Source organism: Platichthys flesus, chromosome 16 (assembly GCF_949316205.1).
Source record: "Platichthys flesus chromosome 16, fPlaFle2.1, whole genome shotgun sequence".
Classification (NCBI taxonomy): Eukaryota; Metazoa; Chordata; class Actinopteri; order Pleuronectiformes; family Pleuronectidae; genus Platichthys; species Platichthys flesus.
The window spans coordinates 8,540,882-8,562,358 of NC_084960.1; the positions used below are offsets into that span (position 1 = coordinate 8,540,882).

The 21,477-nt window shown below is 43.4% G+C and overlaps 1 protein-coding gene across 1 annotated transcript in view; it reads right to left on the minus strand.

Annotated features, from left to right (window-relative positions):
* Window positions 1-21,477, minus strand: part of coro7 (coronin 7) — a 95,492-nt gene that overhangs the window by 69,118 nt on the left and 4,897 nt on the right. Inside the window, exons 6-7 of the mRNA XM_062407143.1 lie at window positions 21,304-21,380; window positions 17,528-17,578 (exon numbers count right to left, since the gene is read on the minus strand). Of these exons, the coding sequence (XP_062263127.1) occupies window positions 17,528-17,578; window positions 21,304-21,380 (128 nt within the window). The remainder of the gene's footprint in view (window positions 1-17,527; window positions 17,579-21,303; window positions 21,381-21,477) is intronic.

A 21,477-nucleotide genomic window follows, 5' to 3' on the forward strand; every position in this document is an offset into this window, starting at 1 on the left:
TTTACTTTTTTGATTTGGTACATGTCCTAAACATAACATGGAGGAGGAGGGATTTATAGAGTCATCAAGGTGGCGATTGAGACACTTTGGATTCACCTTTGGGGAGATTTCATGTTGTTGATCTTTATTTATACACAAGCACAAGCATGATAGTGGTAAGAATCTTCTCGTCTAACCTTTGGGGAGATAGATAAAATAGCCAGTTTTGTAAAGCTATGTCGGTCTGAGCATTTGCCTCACATACCTCTTGTCTGTAAAAGACACATGAGGTGAATGCATATAAATATTGTCTAACTGTAGGCTGGAGAGAAAACAAGTATATGTCCCAAAATGTTAGTCTTTTTGCAAAATGTTTGGCTCAGACTTCTGTGCTGGAACATCCCCGTCAGAGAAGCAGGAATGAACCATAAATCGTCAATGGTGCTTATTGGAAAAACTGGTGGTTCAAACTGAATTTATGGTTCTGAGCGATGAGGTGACTTGACAATGCTCCAGGACAGTAGGTTGAGAGCCCCAGGATCACACATTTTTTTTAAAGGAAACTCTCAGATGTGCACTTCTAGCCCTTTTCTCCCTGATGATACGTCTTTGTCCATACCAGTGTTATATCTAATAACATCTGTATGTTATACCAATGTTTTCTGGCTCCTGGTGTGCTCCGAAATGACTTTACCCACTAAGAGGGATTAGCAAACACTCTACTGACCTGGCTCTCAAACACGTTTTTAAAGTTACACTACCATAGCACTGACAGAGTTGATAATAAGTCCTGGGTTGAATAAACACTTAAGTCGTGCCTGAGGATAATTTTTCAGCCGGCAGTCAGTCGGTATGCCTCGTGCAGGTAACTGACCTCATATTTTCCTTGATAAGTCCATGCAAGTCTCTCTGCTGAAAAATAGGCCAGATGTACGGGAGAGATCCAGAGTAAACTGAGACCTCCAAAAAAGCAATCGATCAGAAAAGAGCGGGGAAAGGAGAAAGATAGACTACAGCCAGCACATTATAAACAGACATGGAGCGAATTCATTGCCACGGAGCTGTTCATCATCAGGACTGGCTGATTTCCTTGCAGGGGCAAGATGATGCACAACTGGCACTCTGACCAAACTAGGAACAAGCTGAGCGCAGACTATTTTAATCTGCCCGGGGTCTGTTTGACACCGCCACTGCTTCTAGGAGAAAAAGGGGCGTCTGATACACGGCAGCAGATTCCAATTGTGTTCATATTACATGTGTAAACATCCTAATCTCTGCAGCATTACTTTTTGCTATTTTCTGCTTGGGCACAGTTGAGTGCTAACATGCTCACCATGCACCGTGATGATGCTACCATGCTATTTCCCATTTTGCACTGAAACTGAAGCTGATGTGAATGCAGTGACTTTTTCAGGACAGTGGTCATAAACAATGGAGATCTCTTCTGGACAAAAAGAAAACCTATTGCCAATGTATTGTACAAAAATACCACGGCATTACAACTGCTACTCCAGGTTGGTTCATGCAAGTTGAATAAAAAATAAATGAGGTAGAAAGAATACATTGCACACAATAGCAGTAAATCTGTTGTGATGGTCTTACTATAGTGAATTGCAAAGTTTCTGAATTCCTGGCAGCTATTGCAAGAAGAGAAAGAAAATGTCTCGGTGAGAATCTTTCCTAAAAGTTGTTGAGACCAATAATGAAAATAACTTCAACCTCATGATGGCACTAGACAAAAAGTCAGGGATCCATGACTAACAGCCAAAAACGTCAAACCTTTGGTGAAGCTACAGGTAAAGTATCGTCAGAGTCCATAGGATTCTTTGTTTATACCATGTTCTGTATGTCTGAAAAGAATTTAAAAAAGCTTCACTATGCACCCATGTTCATCCTGATATCACACCTGGTAAGGAAAGGAAGACAAATTTCCCCTTCAGGTGGCCAATAAAAAAAGAACACTCAAAAAACAATATATCACCTTTCTGTGAACTGTCTCAGAAGCAGACGCGTTTAGTTTTTTGCCATTACAACATCCCCCAGGCCTGCACTGCGCTGGCTGAGCCAGACAGCTCCAGGGCTGAAGGCAAGCAAACGGGCCTGACAGACCTCTCACGGCAGATGACTATACATGCTCCATAGATCGCACTGCCATGATGTCATCCTTCACCCGGAGCTGAAGGCACGCGCAGCTTTGAGCCTTTTAACAGAGATGTCATTGGGGATTTGGCGGCTGGAGCGATACAAGTGCAACTGAGGATTAGGGGTCTGTGCAGGGTCTCTGCTCACTCTTTTCCAATAAACAGTTTTCAGTTTAAGGAAGTGAGCAACACAAAACTACTGACACCGCGGGGCAGCCAGAGGACACAACATCTGGACCTTGTGTGTGTGTGTGTATATAAGTGTTGCCAAACAGTATCTCTCCTCTGCAGACATAAATTTAACTCAAATCCCATTCACACAGAGCCCCCGCACCCTCCTCACGGCTGAACCTTACCGGCATCCTAAAAATCGATCATGGCTCAACTTAAAAAACTGAGAGAAAAGAGGTAAAAAGAAAAAAAAGACAAATGTTTTCTTTAGCAGCAGAACAAAGAATCCGACCTGATGGAATTCACACAGAAGGACACAGAAAAGAGGGAAACGGTTCATGACCTGACAAAAAATAAAATACAAAATACGCATGGGAGGTGTAAAGAGTCGGTTACCACTGCTTGAATGACTGGCTGCTACACAAAAATAACCGAAGGAGAGGAAATGACATCACATCTGGGAAAACAGTATTACCAGCACAGGTGTATGTACAATGTAAAAAACACATTTTTCCGACTGTTAAATAGTGACAGCAAGGGAATGGGATAAACATCTATTAAGAAACCCCCCCAAAAAGGTAACTGGCTATAACACTATTAAAACTAAAAATTATACCAGACAGGGTTAAGTCTCAGCTTTAACTCTGCTGACGTAGACATAGAAAAGTGCCAGTCAGCAGTCTCGCCAATTATGGTTTTATGGGTCTATTAAATATCCTCTCCCAATATAAACAGATGAGGATCACTGCATCTCCTTCTGTCCTTCTCCCTCTGCTTTTTAATCCGTGCACTTCAACAGACGGAGCGCACATCTGTGTCACTCACGGAGAATGTTGATTCACCCACCGGGACGAATATCAGGTGTCTGTGTGCACATATGGGAACTATCACAATCTCTGGATCTCTCTCTACCTCTCGGCCTGTCGTTCTTTCCACTGCTCAGTGGATCAGCTCAATAGGGGTGTAAGTATTCTACAATGAGTGTCAGTGGTGCAGAAATTAATGTAGTGTGGTGGAAGATCAAGTGCTTATTTTCATAACAGAAGCTTATTTTCCTCCAATCTTATAATATACTACAATGGCAGATCTTCCAGTTTGATTATAGGTGTTTACATTCTGCTGTTATGAAGATGGGCAGCATGACGGCTCCCAAGAAGTGAAGCCAATGTGTCTCGATCGCCACCTGGCGGCTGGCTGCAGTACGGGTTACAAACCCTGGCTCCTCCATGTTAATGGATGGGACATGGGTCAAACTAAAAAGTCACAATACAATCTTTCATTTGTCGTTGAAGTGCACATTTTTCCAGTTAGTTTGTGGTTGATTAGTTATTTGATGCTATAAGAACAGGGTGAAACATCATGATTGACAGACTAAACTGACTTGCTATTGGTCGAGCATGTGTACTGACTTTTCTGTTAAGAATTCAGTTTTATTTCCGATAAAACAACATTTGATTGCAAGATTTTTTTCTATGTGTTGTCTTCCTTCTTTTTTGTGACTGAAGTTTGCGGTAACAAAGGCATCTGTTTGCAGGTTCATCCCTTGTTTTTGTCCCAGAGTCTCACAGACAACACTACACCATATATAGTCTAAGTGGCAGCCACTCATCTATTCAACCTGCTCCTCATTTTCCCTCCTCTTCATCTTTCCAGTCCCCTCATCATTTTTTCCCCCTTTGATTTCCCCTGCTATAATCAATAACTGTTGCAGAGTAGCTTTCATCACTCCTGAAACAGACTCCCTCTTAGTCTTTTCATCCACAGTTAATTAGTCTTTTCAGCAATTACTGGGTTTTCTTCATCCTGTTCTGCCTTCACAGCCCATTGACATTGGGTTTCTGACTCAGGGTTCACTATTTTGAACCTAACAGACTTTACAGAAGCAGACAGGGTTTGAGAAATAAGATGGAAGAGGGAAACTTTGGGGGGAGACGGGGGGGTAGAAGATGGAAATCAAACTAGCCATTTATTCTTTCATTTCCTCTGCTGCCTATTGCCACTTTTTTTTATCCATTAATTGGAACCATCTAACATTTCACTCATCTCTTCAAAGAGTCCAGAAGCCACAAACCATTCTCTTAAATTTCCAGACTTCTCTGCTCTCTTCCTTCCTGGAGATTAAGATCCTGAAAATCCATCTGCAAGGTCAAAAGCTGGGCAGGGAGTACAAATGACAACATGGACTAAACCCTTGGATGCAGCTATAATATCAAGAATTGAATAAGTATAAATAAGGGTCATTGTGTCATGGTCATCTTATCAAGAAAATGTCATTCTGTAGATTAAATTATTAAACTACAAATACATTACTTAAGATTTCAGCTAAAAAGGACATTTATGATTGAGCTCACAGACTGTTACTGTCATCATCCTTTTTACATATTTGCCTTGCCTGCAGTCATCTACCCCCCCCCCCCCAACCTAATTTCCTTTGTGTCAGCAAATGAAAATCACTGTACAGGAAAAACAAGCCAACGAGACAATGAGCACAGCCACTGGGCCACGTCCACACTGCAGACACCAGGCAAGCAAGCTGCTGCTCTTGGGGACGGTCTAGTGACACAAATGGGATCGACCTCCAGTTGAATATAGTGTCCGACTAAAATGGAATAACCAGAAGTGTCTTGTTATTCATCTTGTCTACCTTAAAACTCTTCTTTCTTAAATCGGAACAAGCCTGGAGGGATAAGATAAACATGGAGGAGGAAAATAAATCGAGTGGTGAATAGTGAAAAAGTGAGATTCCTCACTCTCGACTTAAACACATACATAGAAGGCACCTTGATCATGCAGGGAAATGTCCTCCATTTCATCCAGCACACTCTCCCAATACTATATATCCTCTATCCGATAAATCCTATATTTTTCATCTGATGAGTCTGAAAGTCCAAAGGAATTTAGTTTTGCATCACATAAAAGAGGCAGCAGATTTTGGATTGTAAAGTTGGAACGAGATAATTTTTTTTTTCTTACACTGTTTAAAGATTTAGTTAAAGTAAAATTTTCTATCTAAACATTTTCTGCTATAAACAAAATAATAATGATAAATAAATAAAGCAATCTAGCTTTTTGTAGAACAAAGCAGCTTCAAAACATTTTGAGATTTGTAGATTTTTACCATTTCAATCTTTAGGGGGAAAAAAAATCTCAACCATATCCTGAATTAATTATCTGTGTCAATGATTACACATTTCTGGCCAACAGTACGAGGGCTGGCCCAGCTTCTATGCTCTTTAGAGACTTAGTGAGAGAGCGACTGCCCGCCACAAAGACATCACCCTGTGTTTTAAGAGGGCAGGAAAAAATACTGGCCCCAGGAATCATTCTACCCGATGGACAAATAAATCAAAAGGGGGAGAAAAAAAGAGGGAGATGGGAAAGGGGGAAAGTTCAAAGAAAGAAAATGCAGCACAGGCTGATCTGGGCATGAGATCTGGGCATGTTTCGAGAAAATTATGTTGTTTGTCCATGGCTAAAATACAGGCAGGAAAATGTAGGTGATGTACAAGCACTCGGGTGGCTGCAGTGCAAGAGGCCCAGCTTCCTCCCAGGTGTAGGCTTTCAAGAGCTGGCATTGTGATACCATATGTCCACTGCTGCTATGCTGTTAGTCCCAGTTTCTTTTCTATCTTCATTCCAGATCATACACTTTCCTTAAATAAAGGATATTTAAGTGCCATATTTTGTTTATTTAAACTCCCATTCATGGGTAAGGTCTCTTTAGATACCTTCTTCACTTCATTGAATACTTGCCAGAATAAGGAACAGTAACATAGTTGGCATTTTACCAACACTGCTATGACACAGCACGTAATGGCACAACAATTGATGGTTTGTCAATTGCAAAGGAATCTTTTTAAAACCAGACCCTTCCAGGATGTGTCAGGTCAAAACGGCAATGATCCATGCAAGTGAATGGCAGAAAAATCTAATTACAAACACTGCAAGCACTGTATGTCCTGCCAACTGCAATTTGGGGGTGGTGAAGTAATCTCATCCGGCGTTCGTGTTTGTTGAGGAATTTGTAAGCGGCAGGTGTAAAAAGCATTTCCTTGTCCGACACTGCGGTTTTATGTAATCCACACATAATTTCAGATCAAGACAAGGATCCATTGTTTTTCTATTTCACAGAGCGAGCTAAACTTATGGTGAAAACTGGAGTTATGGGAAGTAAATGATGCCTTGATCACATGATGTCTTGTTTGTATTAGTCATAAATCATATCAGGACGTCATAAAATGTTTTCCAACCACTCCTCATGAATGTTTTTGAAAGCTAGCTTTCGGGTGAAGCCAGGCAGACGTTGTGTTGTGATTTTTGGTCAAAGCAAGGCGAACAAACAGTTTAACTACTTTGTGAAGTGAAATAAAACACTGAAGTAGTAAAGACTATGATTATTGAGCCACGGTGCTAATTGCTGCATGTGGCCGCAGTCAGAGATCCAGTCGGCCAGTGACGTGCCAGCCTGGGCTGTGGTCATCCCTCTCTTGGGCCTGGGGGACAATAGGTTGGACCCGATTGCACCGCACTTAGAAGGGACTGGTCCCAATTGCACAGTTCCGACTGGCAGACCCCCCCACCCCCTCCCCACTGAAAACATATCCCAAGGTTGCAGAGACTCCACTTGGATCAGAGCGCCATACTGAGCTAGTTGCTTCCTGGAACTACATGATTAACAGGACCGCTGAATTGCCAGAATCTACATTTCAGTCCAAGGGAAGCACCGGAGAGCCAGAGGAGATTTCAAGTGCTTCATTTGTGATCGCTAGAGCTTTTGATGGTTCTTGTGGTTGAGGTTCCTGCAATGAATATTCTCCAGATGCACATAGTGGCTCGGAGCTTTAAATCCAAGCAGAGATCGACCATGGGGCAGGGCAAGGCACAAATGACAGAGGACAGAATGATACTGCTGACGACAGCAACAGCTCTGATACTCAGGACCGATGAGAATCTGCAAGCCAGACCTGCTCCATAAAAACAAAGGGATGGCTCTTTGGAAGGATTTTTTATGAAGACAGGGTGTGGTAGACCCAGCAGGAGCACACAACGAAACACAACTCAACAAAACACAACACATAGCTACCCATGTTCCAACTATAGGAGACAACACGAAGCCCCTCAATCCCTATGGCCTGACCAAGCCCTTCAAGCCTGCTCTTTCATAGCTGGCAATGGATCCAGCTGGCTGACTTTGCTCCCTCCCTGAAACCACATCACAGAGGCTTCACATCTTCAAAGTACCCCCACGCGGTTGTGGAGAAGCATGAATTGTGCGAGTCGGGATAAGCATGTGTGCGAGGCATGTCGTGTTCATGTCGATTGCGTATAATCATGGAATCCCTCACCCTGTGTAAATACTGCAGGCTGTTCCTTTGTTTTACAATCCATTCTGAATTTACTATTTGTTTGCTGCAATCAAAGTGTGAACTTTTGTATCAACTACTCGAGAAACTACATTTAATAGAGGGAAACAGGTTTGGTCTGATTATAATTACACAAACAGGTTTCCCCTTAGGGACATAGACGTGCAATGAGATAACTCAAGTGTGCAACATGCAGCCAGTGCTGAGCCTTCTATCTTTTACACTGTAGGTCAATCATCAATTGAGTGCCCGCAGCCCATGTGCTGACCCCTGACTTACTGTATGTGCAGCAGCAGAGCATGGTGTAGCTGACAGACAGCTTGATTAATCACCTCATCCACACTGAACTAACAAACAGCTCAATCTCCTGCCGCCGCCCTCCACTGCTAACGCTACCCCGACACTCAGCAGCTTCACTTTGGGTGAACTTTTATTCAGCTCTTGCATCAAACCACAAATTGTGGCAGGACCTGTTGTCCTAAGAAGCTCAATTTGTAAAAGAGGAGCTGAGCCGGCTTTTGTTGTGAAAAGGATGTGGCATTTAAAAAGACATGTGCGAACCAGATTTCAGGGCTCCCTCTGCTCAACTTCTTCCCCCATTAGTAACTCATTATGTTAAAGAGCACTGCTCCTTTTCTTTGGCCTCCAACAGGAAAATCATTTAGCACCAATGCAGGTATGCACACCTGTGTCCCATTGTCATAGCCTGTGGTAAACAGCAGCTGTACTGCACTGGATTCCTCTGTAATAACCCCTGTGAGACATTGTGGGGGGAATCATTTTGAATGGGGCTGTTTGAATGGGGTTCATAAAGTACAAGTTTGAATCACCAATATGTTGAAATAGGCAGTAAGTGCTTTAAAATAGACTGACCCCTTATTAAACTGTATTTAACCTTATTTCTTTCTAATTGTTATGATTATTATATAAACAATGCTTCCACTTGTTCTCTTTCAATCAGATGCCACCAGTGATTTATGTGTAAAATTTGAAAGCTTTAATTTTGCTTTTTGAGGTTTGATCTGCTTCATTGCCCATTATCTCCAATTATAATAAACTACTGTATTTCTTTAGGGTATAATTTGTTTTAAATTAAACTCAAGAATGGGAATTTTAGTACTTTGGCTATTCCTTTTCATTATAGTTGCTAAAGACTGCTGAAGTAATGGAAACTAGAAAAACCATCCAGGATGATCAAGCTTGCATATCGGGGAGGAGACCAGGACTGAAGGGTTACCGGCCGTCCAGGATGATTGAAATAACACCAGTGTTTGGTCGAGCTAAGGTCAGCATAGCTTATCCACGCCTGGAGCAGAAGTCCACTTTACTTCGCTCTGAGAACTCTGAGGTAAGTCTCAGTCTTGTCTCTGGTCTTGTTCTCACCTTGTACATGGATTAATATGTAGGTCTCATCTGACATCCAACAGCTCAACTTCTTGCACATAGCAATATGTCTTTATCAACTTAACATGATGACTCTCAGAGGTCTGTTGCAAATACTCACTCCCGCTCCACTCTCAAGTCACACACAAACAGCACCTGCTGGCATTGTTTTTTTTATTTGCATGCCCCAAAACCACACACTAAACCAGTAGTAATTGTTCATTTGTAAACATAAGGTGCAAAAGTTTAGAAAATAAACCAATTCACACCTTGTTCTGCTGTTCTTGCTCAGAGAGACCAAGAAAAGACTGAATCCTGCTCTTGTAATAACTCCAGAAGTTTGGCCAAGCAACTATTTGCTGTGTAGAATAAAATGGATAATATAAACAATGTAACGCAGATGGTGCTTACAGCCACGTTGTAGTTCCTGAGAAAGGGAAGCAGAGAGATCGAGGGAAAACTGAGATGAAATCACATGGGAGCTGTGAGATGCTGTATTGAAAGTGCTGATGTTGGTGCTATGATTCATTTATGGTTACGGTTTATTTCTTGCATCTATCTCTCACATTCAAAAATGATGATTTCAAAGAAATGAATCCCATACCAACTGACACCATTTATCAAGTCAAAATGATCCTTTCACTGATAAATCTTGATCGTGAACGGACAACATGTGACTAACATCTGAAGAAGAGACTAAATCCCACAACAATGAATCTTCTCTCTCGGCAAATAGCAGGAGAAAAAACAAATCCGAGATCTATTTATGGTTCCAGGTGTCGTCCACATGGGTGCATGGATCCTTAATTAGTTGGAACACTGGAGTTCCAGAGCACCAGGCTCACTAATGAGGCCTCCGCTCACAAACAACACATGTGCAAAGAGCCCAGTCGCTGCCAGCTGGCATCCACTCTTACCCCTTTCCTGCAAGAAAGAAATCATTTCAGCGCCAGTCCTACAACACACACACCACCCCACACAAACTAAGTCAGCCTGACCCAAACCCTAACCCTCATTTCAACCTGAACCTTAACTTCTGACCCCGAATTAAGCTTTGCCCAATTGGGAACATGAATTTTGTCCCCAATTGAACAAGTCCGCCCCAATTCTCCAGCGTAAAGTCAGAAATTTGTCCCTAAAGGCAAACTTTAAGCGAGGTCAGTTTTTATGCTGGTAAAAGGTGCAAAAGAATTAACAGAAAAGTGTAAACACAGACACACACAATCTTTCTATAACCTGAAGCCGCAAAAACCCTTTCTAACTTCAGATCTTCTCGACCCCCTCATTTCCTTCTCCAGGAACCACAGTGAACATTCACTAGGCCACAATTCTTTTTATACCTCGACACACAAAACATAACATCAAGACATCATGACATCAACCCAAACCCAGATTATCTCGATTTCCAAAGAAAACGCACACAGAGGAGCTCAGACGTTCAAACACTGGTGGATCCTTCATCATTGAGACAGTTCAGCGAACACAATATCCCGATTTTACGCCACTGTTTTGCTGAGCTTTCTAGTGTACAGCAAAAACTCCTGCTCCCTCATTAGGAGAGACGGCTGTCAGCCATGCCAGATTTCCTCAAACTTTAACCAGCTCTGGCAGCGGGGAGGCCAGAAACACAGGGAGCTGAAAGATGGAGAAATAAAGGAGTAGAAACAGGGAGAACATCTGGGCTGAGTTAGCCACTGGCTATTACCAGGGTCCTGATCCCTACAGAGGCCAATGGAGATAGAAACCGGCACAGAGCAGTGTGCATGGGGCTGATTGGGAAAGAGGGTGAGGACAGAGGTGTGGGAGAAGGCAAGGAGAGACAGAAGGAGACATGTGTCCACTTAGCTCTGGACGACACCTAAACAGCTTGGCAAAAAAATGATGTCATCTGGGTTACATTAACACGCTGTATGAATAAATGCATGACATGGACTCAAATATCAAACCAAGCTCTGAAGGTTTATTCTATCACCCCCGAGAAGGTCAAAGGTCGGAGGGATTACACTGGTTAGAGGGGGATCATCCACCTAATTGGAAGCTTGACCTTGGTACAATCAAAGACATGTTTCTTGCCAGGTGCCCTTTCTCTGGATCAGAGCTTTTCTAGAAGCAGTGGAGGATGTGATGCGTGTTTTGCAATGAAGAAAATAAAAGCAAAAACACGCCTCCCGGTCGATCCTCGTAAAGTCAGCTGGCACGTCGTCCTGCGCTGCAGTGTGGAGGCATGTGCTTCAAGCCGTCACACATCCACAGGGGAGCTGGAACTGCTATGAAAAGAATGCCACTGTGTGCACTGAAGAATAGTTCTGCTGTGACGTGTTTACATTTGAAAAGAGAAGCTGATGTTGAACACATATTTAGCATTAAAGCCCCTAAATCACGTTTTCACATGTGGTCTCTTTCCTGCCGGAGCATCATGGCCTTTATTGGCTCTGCAGAGGAACCATTCTTAAAACACAGAAGCATGTTTGGCTTGGTTTAAGGTTAAATTATGCAGCTTGTGCATCTGGAGTTCGGGGCTCAGTGTCGAGTAAGCCTCGAGTAAGACATTTTCTTGGAGTGAGCTCCCGTTCTTTATAGACACTATGCTTCACATTTCACGATGTTGACTGCGTATGTCTGCGGTGTTGGTATTAGACATTCCCCAATCACTTAACAAGCTTCATTCTGTGGGAGGAATCAAAATATCGCTCTCTGCTATTAAGCACCGACTTACTGTGAGAAGAAATCATTTGTTGGTAAAACACCAAAACATTTTTTCATACCGAGAGAGGAATTTCCACATCTGTATCTATAACTGATGCATATTTGATGTGATACTTTTTTAACCTTGGGTTATACGCACACACAAGAATACGCTGTATTCGATACATTTGTTTAAATACGTATGTGTCTGAGGCAGGATAATTAAATATTAGCGTCAATGATCGAACATGATGTAACAAGTTGTTTTGAAAATGAGGCCTGAACATAGAACACAATATCACCCTGCTGCTTCTTTTTGCATTTTTGTAAACATATGGATAATTTCAATCTATCTCTCACAAATATAATTCTCCCCAAAACGTCAGTTGGGTTATTAACTAAAGTCAGTTCAATTCTGCTCATTCCTTGTTTCCTGTAAATGCAATAACAAGAGACTGAGCATCAACAGTATCAAAGAGTCAGAATATAAAAGGCACAAACACCAAAATTAACTTCTTCCATTTCACATCATCTCTCCCAATGTTCTCCTTCATGGCTCACCCCCTGGTTTTACATCTGCGATACAAACTAAACTCTTCTGCTCCACTCAAAGAGCCTCATTGTGCTGCCAGTACACACACACTAAGCTCACTATGCCCGCTGGTAGTTATTTCTGCCCGTAATGAGAAATCGGAGTATGGACACATACACACGCACAAACGCCTTCCCCTTCCAAAACACACACTTTTCCGATTATAAGAATTCAAAGACACATAGATAACACAGATGTACGAAATGTAATTTATTATGCCTGTACCGACAAATCCCGGAATGGACACACACACACACACAAACACACACACCTACCAGGGAGTTCAGTCTGTGTAATTTATGGTAGGATATAAAAGACGATACGACTGCTGCGAGCAGCCACCTATAGCAGGGAAACCGCTGTGCTTTTCCTTGGCCCTGCCCAGCGTTCCCTCCTCAAGTCCAAACCCACTCCAGCCCGTGGTCCTCTCTAATTTCACCCAAAGCAGCAGAAGCTTGAGCTGGAAAAGAGGAATCTGGACCCCAAGTCCAGCAAACTTTTCCCTTTTCCTGTCTCCCTCCTCTTCCACCGACCACAGATCGACAGCTCTACGGCCAGCACTGGCCCAAAACTATGAGGGGTATTTTCAGCACTGTAATTTGAAGCACACACACACACACACACACACACACACACACACACAGACAGACTACATACGGAACCACACACTCAGCAAATACACAGACTTTGGGGATAGATCAAGAGAATACAATAAGACACGATAAGAGAGAAGAGACAGCAAAAGTCCACAAAGGCACGTGGCTTAACATCCATAAAGCACCACAGGGACCAGGTCAGTGAATGTGCCTCTTCTCATTCTCTCATTGTCTTCTGAGGAGTAGTGTGGCTCAGTACAGGAAAGCAGGGTGGAGGCCCGACTAGATAGAGATGTGAAAGAAACATGTCTGAAAACAAGAGGCCAGTGTTGGGATGTTATGTCAGGGAGGGCAGAACCCACTGCAGCAGGAGTGGGTAACAAAAATGTGATTTAATGCTGGGTTAACATTTAATGTTTATCTTGGGTACTGGACGAGTCGCTCGTTCTCTGTACACTGTGTGTAATCTATACCTGGACAAAATTGTAATGTCATTATTTTTAACTTAAACAAGTTCTTTTTAAAGCTTTTTACTTTTCCCCTCAGCTTTCACATAAGTGGCCCATGTCTAAATCCGTCATTTTTAAACCAAGAAGAGATTAAAGTTGAAAGGCCGATGAAACATACTCGCTTAAATGTTTACTTGGGAAGGAAGAGACAGAAAACAGACAACAAAACAAAACTCTAATCTGAAATTCAACCCAACCTTCAGTGCTGGGACAGGGAAGCCACATGTGCACACTCTCTCCAATCTGAGCCAACTATCTAAATACAACCGTCTGTATGCTTGTGCACATGCATATACACACACACTCACTGATTACAGATGCAGTATATACTGCTCCTCCTGTCCAAGACCTTAATTACCCAGCACAGTCTTATTTCCCATAAAAATACAGCGAGAGCAGGGCTGTAATTAGAACCTATTTTTACCCCACCTGTCTAGGGGAGAACTCAGCTCAGTGCCTGCCACAGGGATGAGCCAGCCCCACTACGCTGCCATGGGTGGAACCAGGACACCAGTGGACACAGGAGCTGGGTCCGAACTCATGGGAGAGCACTGACCTAACAATCAGCTAACTGCTTTGATTAGGGCGTCTACTGTTGCACCAGTTGTGTCCCTGACATTTCAAAAAGAGAGATTCGCCTACTCGACTGAATTCAGAGAATCTTTACAAATAGAACCGCGCTGTTTGACACAATACGCCGTAACCAGCTTTGTGACTTAACGGACTTTCACAATTCGACCTTCACACACCCTTAAAAAGGGAATATGTGTACATGTCCTGTAAAGCCTATATGATTGTTTGATAGTCCTATAGATTGACTTTACAAATCAAAACGTGTATTACGTGCAAATATACAGATGACAAGTATTTAACCTCAGATTATCAGCTTTGTTTTTTGGGATAAATATTCTCTCACTCTGTTAGTTTACTACAATTCAAACACTTTCCACTTTAAAATAGGGAAATTACATTTCACTCAAAAGCTCTGCAGCATTCATGAGATACCCTTCACCAGAAATCTTTTCAGTGGCTTTTCTTGATGACTTCAACTCACCAGACCTCCCAGTGAGGTTACATATTCAAATAGTTCAGACACTTCCTTGCCCCTCTCTATTTACTTTTGTGGCCACGCTGGTCTTTCCCTGGTATCACATCCCATCTACAACAACAAGCTAAGCAGAGTGGAGAAAGTGATTGAACTCTGCCTCACATCCACAACACCAGTCGCCTTTAAACCAGTCAAATGTTGTGTTATGTGTTATGGTGTTAAACATTGCTTAGCGGGTACATGTAGAAATTAGAGTAACACACTCTACCATGCATCCAAATTACTGCCTTCAAGTTGTCATGAGCGTGTTTAAACTTCACAGACTACACCCTTCTTCAGCAGATGGAGCGTTAATAGGAGTGGCGGTGTGCTCCCATTCTCCAGGGACACTGAGCGTGAGAGGCTCTACCCAGTTCAAACTGCAGCCTCCCACTGCAGGACCTCGCGTATTTGAGAGTCAGGAGGGGAGAACAAGAAAGCGAGAGAGCACAAAGCCAAAAAGGAAAGAGCAACCCTCTCATAACTTTGATCTGGGCCTCTGCTCTTCTTCGGTTGGAGGCGGTGAAGCCATCTGCGGTGTTTTTGAATAGGAGACCAGTGTGCTGACTCAGGCTTCTGCTCTCTTCTGACTTAGTCTCCGTGCCAGTGAGACCAGGAGGATTAATGAAAAAGTGGAAGACAAGAAGAAAGAAAATAGAGAAAGAGAGAGAGAGAAAAAACATGCTGAAGAGAAAAAACAAGAGCGCAGACTCGGGCAGACTTGGCTGGATGGTCCCTCAGTGTCCTGGTGACCCAGAGCCCCCTTGTTTTGATACCACATTTATAAATGGTCTGTATTTATATATGGCTTTTCTAGTTTGATGAGCACTTTAACCGCTTTACAGTGCAGTAATATAAATGACAGTTAAAACAATAAAAAATGGTCTGAAGAGCTGAAAGAAATACTCAGATCATTTACTTCAGTAAAACCAGTAATACACAAGTTAAACAACTGCATTTGCCTGAGCTACTTTCTATAATGTAGAATAGTATAGTCCACACCAATGCATTGAAGTTTTCATTAATCATGTGTTTCCTATGTAAAAACCAAATAAAAGTAGTGGAGTAAAAGGTACCATATTTCCCTCTCAAATATAATTAAATGGAAGAATAAAGTTGCATAGTAAAAGTACCTTAAAGTGTACTTAAGTTGTACTTGAGTATGCGTACCTAGTTTCATGCAACCCCAAGAGGCTCGGGGATGGGGAACCTCTCAAATATATTCCTCGTTGCAAAACTAACTTAAGACCTTAGTCACATCAAATTTTCCCTTTCTCCCAGTGATGGTCTGTTGTTCACCACTGTCGACCATCAGAATGAAGTAAAAAATGCCATCGACTTGGTCGGAATGTCCCAGCAGCTCATCCCACCGCCACCAGTAACCATTGGGCTCTGACGGGAGACGCCATTTCAGACATACAGACAACCCAATGCTAACTGAGTCTAACCTAATAAGGCCCTTTGGCTGCACTAAGTGATTTAAAAGGAACTTCAGGGCAATTAAATATGACTTAGTTGAAATCATTTTCTAAACACAGACCTGGAACAGTGAGAGGGACAAAAAAAAAAGAAAAAAGAGAGAGAGAGAGAAAAAGCCGAAAATTCAAATAAGCTGCCATAAAGCTGCTGTGCATTAAAAAGTACTTTAACAAAGATACACCTGATGTAACCATCCATCACGGGAGAGGAGCCAGCTGACTCATGTTAGATCAGCAAACACATACACACATACTCTGTACTCACACTCCGTTGTGTAAAAAAGATGGACAGTGTGCCGCAAAGAAAATAATCTGCATGATGTTTTTTTTTTCTCCGCTGGCTCCGTGCCCCGTCAGCCCGTGACATCACGTGCGTCTGTAACAGTACACCTTTCAGGAAGGTGTGGAAAGACTCAAAACACGTACAGAGCAACACACCGGAGCATATACACAGAGTCGTGTGTAATAAAGCGATCCTTTCAGAGTGAATGCATAAATCTGCTGCAGCATGTAGTGCTTTTGCAGGATTCCTTGAGAGAGCCCACAGCCTGAGGCAGCCTGAGCTTCTCCGTTATCGAAACCCCCTGGGAGGTCCGCGGTCGAAATGTGTGAGGATGTCTGCTCCACGCTGACCAGTCTCTCACAACACTCACCTTCATCACAACACTTCATCCTCATCTTCCCTCCACACACACGTGTCCCAAAACTCTTTCTCACTGCTGCTGCTGCTTGTGACCAAGGCTTTTTTGGCTCACTCCTGGTTGCCATTGGTGAAAGTAAAAAAAAAAAAAAGCACACACACTCACACACACACAAAAAGGAGTGATGTGAGTAGAGAGGTTCATGGTCGCACTGGTTTGCTGTGGGATGGGTACCCGTGGGAAGAGAGGAGCAGTGCCTGCATTCATAAATCAGCTGTAGATGAGTCACTGAGAGGAGCCAGTGAGCTGGTGAGCTCTCCGGGGTTAACATCAACATGTTTATCACTAAATGTAGTGTGTAAGAAAAAAATCTGTTCACAGTAAATGGCGCTGGAGTGACTGGGACCGATTTACCTATTAAATACCGAGATTTTGGATGTGTTTTAAATAGTTCTATATCACATTCTATTCATGTTATTCTAGGAATGTCTGTGTGTTGGTTGTCAGTCCATCCCTCCGTGGCGCGTATATCTCTAGAGCCGTCCACCTTGACGCCTTCAAACTTGGCATGAGTAATTGTCAAGGGCTCAAGGAAGTGCAGTGTCAAATATTTATGGCACCTGATATGTTCAAAAAGAATAAACTGTGAATAAACAGTTGCTTTGTAGCAGTGACGGCTGTGACCAATCACGTGCCGCTCAACACAACAGGGCATTTCAAAACAACAGGAGCTTTCCCGACGACCGATTCTCCAGCAGCTTCAGAGTTCTGCGGACTTTCATGGTTTGGGCCGGTTTGGAATGGGCACTGCACAATAAATCTTTTTCTAAGCTGGAAAAGTGCATTTGATTTCGGAGCAGATAGACGTAGTATTGGGTGTTTTGACAGTTTGGGGAACTTACCTGAACAGGTGTCAGCTGGGCTCTGGGATCAAAAACCCGCAACATCTTGTCCTACAGATACAAAGAGAGAGAGAGAAGAATCATGATGACAGAGCTGAAAGAACCTGGAAATGATTCATCTGATGAATGACGCATCATAAATCAGCTCTCGGAACTCAAAACCCTTTTGTTTTAAATCACAGCTTGGTTCCTTGTATGGACGGCATGTGACATTAAGCAACAACGTGCAAGGGCTGTGAGGCAAGTCTGTGGTTTACTGTGATTTGTGAGGAGTGTGACTTTGGTGTACAAAGGAGGTTCAAGAGAGGAGGCAAGGTCAATATTCAAGGTTCTCATAAAGAACAGAGGAAAGGAAGAATTACTTCATACAAACTGAAATATGAACATTAAACAGTGAAAACATTAGAATCCCTCCGCCACAGTTTATCAACGTGATCTCTCTGATTCATCGCGACCTATCCGCGCCCTAAGTGCCTCGACCCCGGTCGGCTCGAACACGCATTCGGCATCAATCACGGCAGCCAATCGGAGAGGCTCCTTCATGAATGGGAGGAAATGGGCCCTAATGGGATCAGGCTGTGACCGGGACATGTGTGTCTGCCACCGTGTCACTCAATACGGCTGTGTGACTGTGATCCCAGTGGCAGGCCGACACACGGGGCTGATAGCAGGTAATAAGGAAAAGGGCCTAGATTGAACCGGGCAAACACAATTAACAAATATATGTCAAAGGGAATCAGGAGGCTGACAGTGACACAGTCAAAGACAACGACACAAAAACACACACATACACACAAGGACATTGAGCATTCGGCCTCTAGCAACATAACTACAGCGTTTTATTCAATCTGGCTAAATCCAGTGTCAGTTTCAGCTTCTCTTCGTTCGGCTCCTCTCAGCAGTTCAAATGGGATTTATTTGCGATTTATTAGTTAGAATAGCAAACGCAGGTTTTTCCTAATGTGCTGTTTTTTTTCCCTGCCTCTCCATCTGTGTGTGTATCGTGTATGTGTGTGTGCAGCCCACCCACGCATATGATGCCCCAGGGCTATGTCTTCAGGGCTCTGCGACCTGGGCCTAAGCCAAAGGCTCAGAGAGTAATGTGGGAACACACACACACACAACACAACACACACACCCTGGGCATAAGAACCGACCTGTTGCAAAAATGCCAAATTCTGGATATAACCACCTCTGACCTAAGCATTCTCTAAGTGTACAACCCTGAGACACTGATTTATTGTTTCAGCTCTTGAGCCTGACATCATCTGTGCATACAATCCTATTCAACCCATCACTCAATTCTCTGCCCTTAACACACCTGAGAATAGATAAAACATATGTCTCCTGTACATGAATGCATATACCAGTATAAAATTCCCCCATTACCTTTATTTATTGGCATTTCACCCTAAACAGTGTCACACAAACAACAACATATGAGAGAGGAGAGGCAAGCGAACACACAAATGAAGGGCCACTCACATACAGATGTGTCCCCTAAGCAACCACACAAACACACTCGAGCAAACACACACACACTAAAGCCTATGACAATAGCCCGTACAAACACACATTCAAACACTCACACACCACATCGACCTATAAATGCACAGATGGACGAGCAGGAGATGTATGTGTGTGTTTGTGTGTGTGTGTGTGTGTGTGTGTGTATGTGTGTATGTGTGTATGTGTGTGTGTGTGTGTGTGTGTGTGTGTGTGTGCAGCTGTTTAATCAAAGTGATAGAGCCTCATTCTCAAGCTGCTAGTTAATGAGTTTTCACTGCTCGTCTGCTGCACACAACTTTCACTTATGTGTAAACACACACAGTCGGTGGGAATCGTAGGCCACTGGTGCTCTCTACACTCATCACACAGACTGGGCCGACAACCTCCCATTCCTAATCTCCCACAGTAACCAGCACTGAGCCCGTTGCGATCGTTAATATGAGACTATGGGATGCTTTCATCGTTTATTGAATCTCCCGTCTACAGCCTGAGCGCGGTTATAAGGAGCCAGTGACTTTTAAATTTAAAGGTGGACCGTGGACCATAAATCCAGCGGCACCCCATTTTTAAGCAGCACACCACCCAGGTCAGCCGTTCATTTGGATAAACACAGACTTTCCTCCATCCCAGCTCACAGTACCTGTGGATTCCCCTTCGCCAAACTGAATGGCGCCTTTCTCCCTCCAAGTGTGTCATAAATATACATGATTCTCGGTCCGAGTGAGGCCCGTCATGATTCCTGCTCTTTGGGGCGGTGGTCTCCCCTTCATCTTCCCCCATCCCAGGCCTGTACCCCCAATGTTTACTCTACAGGAGGGCTGGGGGGGATTGGACCCACATGTCTGCAGGCCCTATTTGCTTTAATAAGCTGGATTGAAGAGATTGAACGGGGTCTTTTGGGTTAAATGACACCAGAGCCCAAACGGGTAAGAGCCTGAGAGCTCTCCCCCCCAGCTCTGTTCTTGGTTCCCATTCGCCCCCCCCCCCATGCTCCCTTTCCTTTCAGGTGCCTTGTTCTGTCAGGCTGCACTGAGGCCGAGGTTGATCTGGTGCATTACCCTGTCAGAGTAATTGTCATAATTTGGAGGTAGCATGTGATGGGCGGAGTAATTTGTTACTTGTCAGAGCGAAGACAAACAAGGGAGATTGGCCTGACAATCATGCCTGTTAAGTGCGCACATTTGTGTCGACGTTTATTTGGTCTCAAGCAGCAGTTAGTTCATCAGATTTTATCTCTCGTAAACACCAGGGGCCGCTGTCTCATTTTAACATCAGTCTATGTGTACTTTAAAAAGCTCGGAGATATTAACTCGAGTGCACAGTCAGATGGTTATTTTAATCTCCTATAAAACCAAATATATTCATGAAACTATGTCAACCCATAAACCCCTTCTTTCGCTGCCCCCTGCTATTAAACCCACACCACCTCCCTCCTTCCTCCTCCTCCTACCCAACTCACTAACAACTTAATGGAAAGGCCTTCAAGCGCTGTGATTATTTCCTGATGACACCAATGAGTACAGCCATATGGACGCATAAAAACCCAAGGAGACTTTCTCCCCTTTTTTGAGCTTTTTCTCGTACGCCACATAACTACTGTGCACGTCAAAACAATTTGGTTCTTCGGGGCCTGACGTGACTTAAGCTTGCATCTAGCGACAGTTAGGTTTAAGAGGGTATACGGGGCTGTGTACTGTGGATAGAGATTTAAGGTCAGGTGGGGTCAGTACAAAACAAAAGCCATGGCAGATTTATCCTTCGCACTCGGGCGTGTTCTCTTATTAGTGTCGTCATTGCCAAGTTACAACAGTTTCCAATCTCCACAGGCTCTCTATCAACCTAGGCCAGGATTTTCTTTAACTGCTTTGTCATCACTATTACCGTATTAAAACAAACTGGCTCTTAGGTATTTTACGTCATCAGACTTTCCAACTTTATTCTATTTTTTTTCCAGTAAACAACTGCTCACTAATTCCTAATCAAATGTATGATGTGACCTCCACCCTCTTTTATGAGCGTCACCTCTGTTGACATCTGGAGGAAATAAACCTCATATAAACAGATAAGGAGCTGCAGAGGGCTAAAGTGAGGAGCGCTGCACCGAATGTGAGCCAATGGCGGCATCTAGCGGTCACACTCTGCGACTACAGCAATCCAAACTTGAGATATTCAAAAATGAAGTTGGCGAAAGGGAGTGAAACTAAATGCAGCTTGTTCACATTATCAAGCCTTTGCAATACACCAGGTGCAGTGTGAGTTGCCCTCACCTTGCAGGAGGAGGCCAGCAGAGAGCCGTCCCGTTTCCAGCTCAGACTCTGCAGTTGGTCACCGTGCTGCTCCAGAACTGCAGACGCACATGTCAACATTAGTGAGGAGAGACAGGAGCAGAAGGACTAGAGACGCAAAGCTCATGTTAGACAGGGACAAACTGGGGCAAAGAA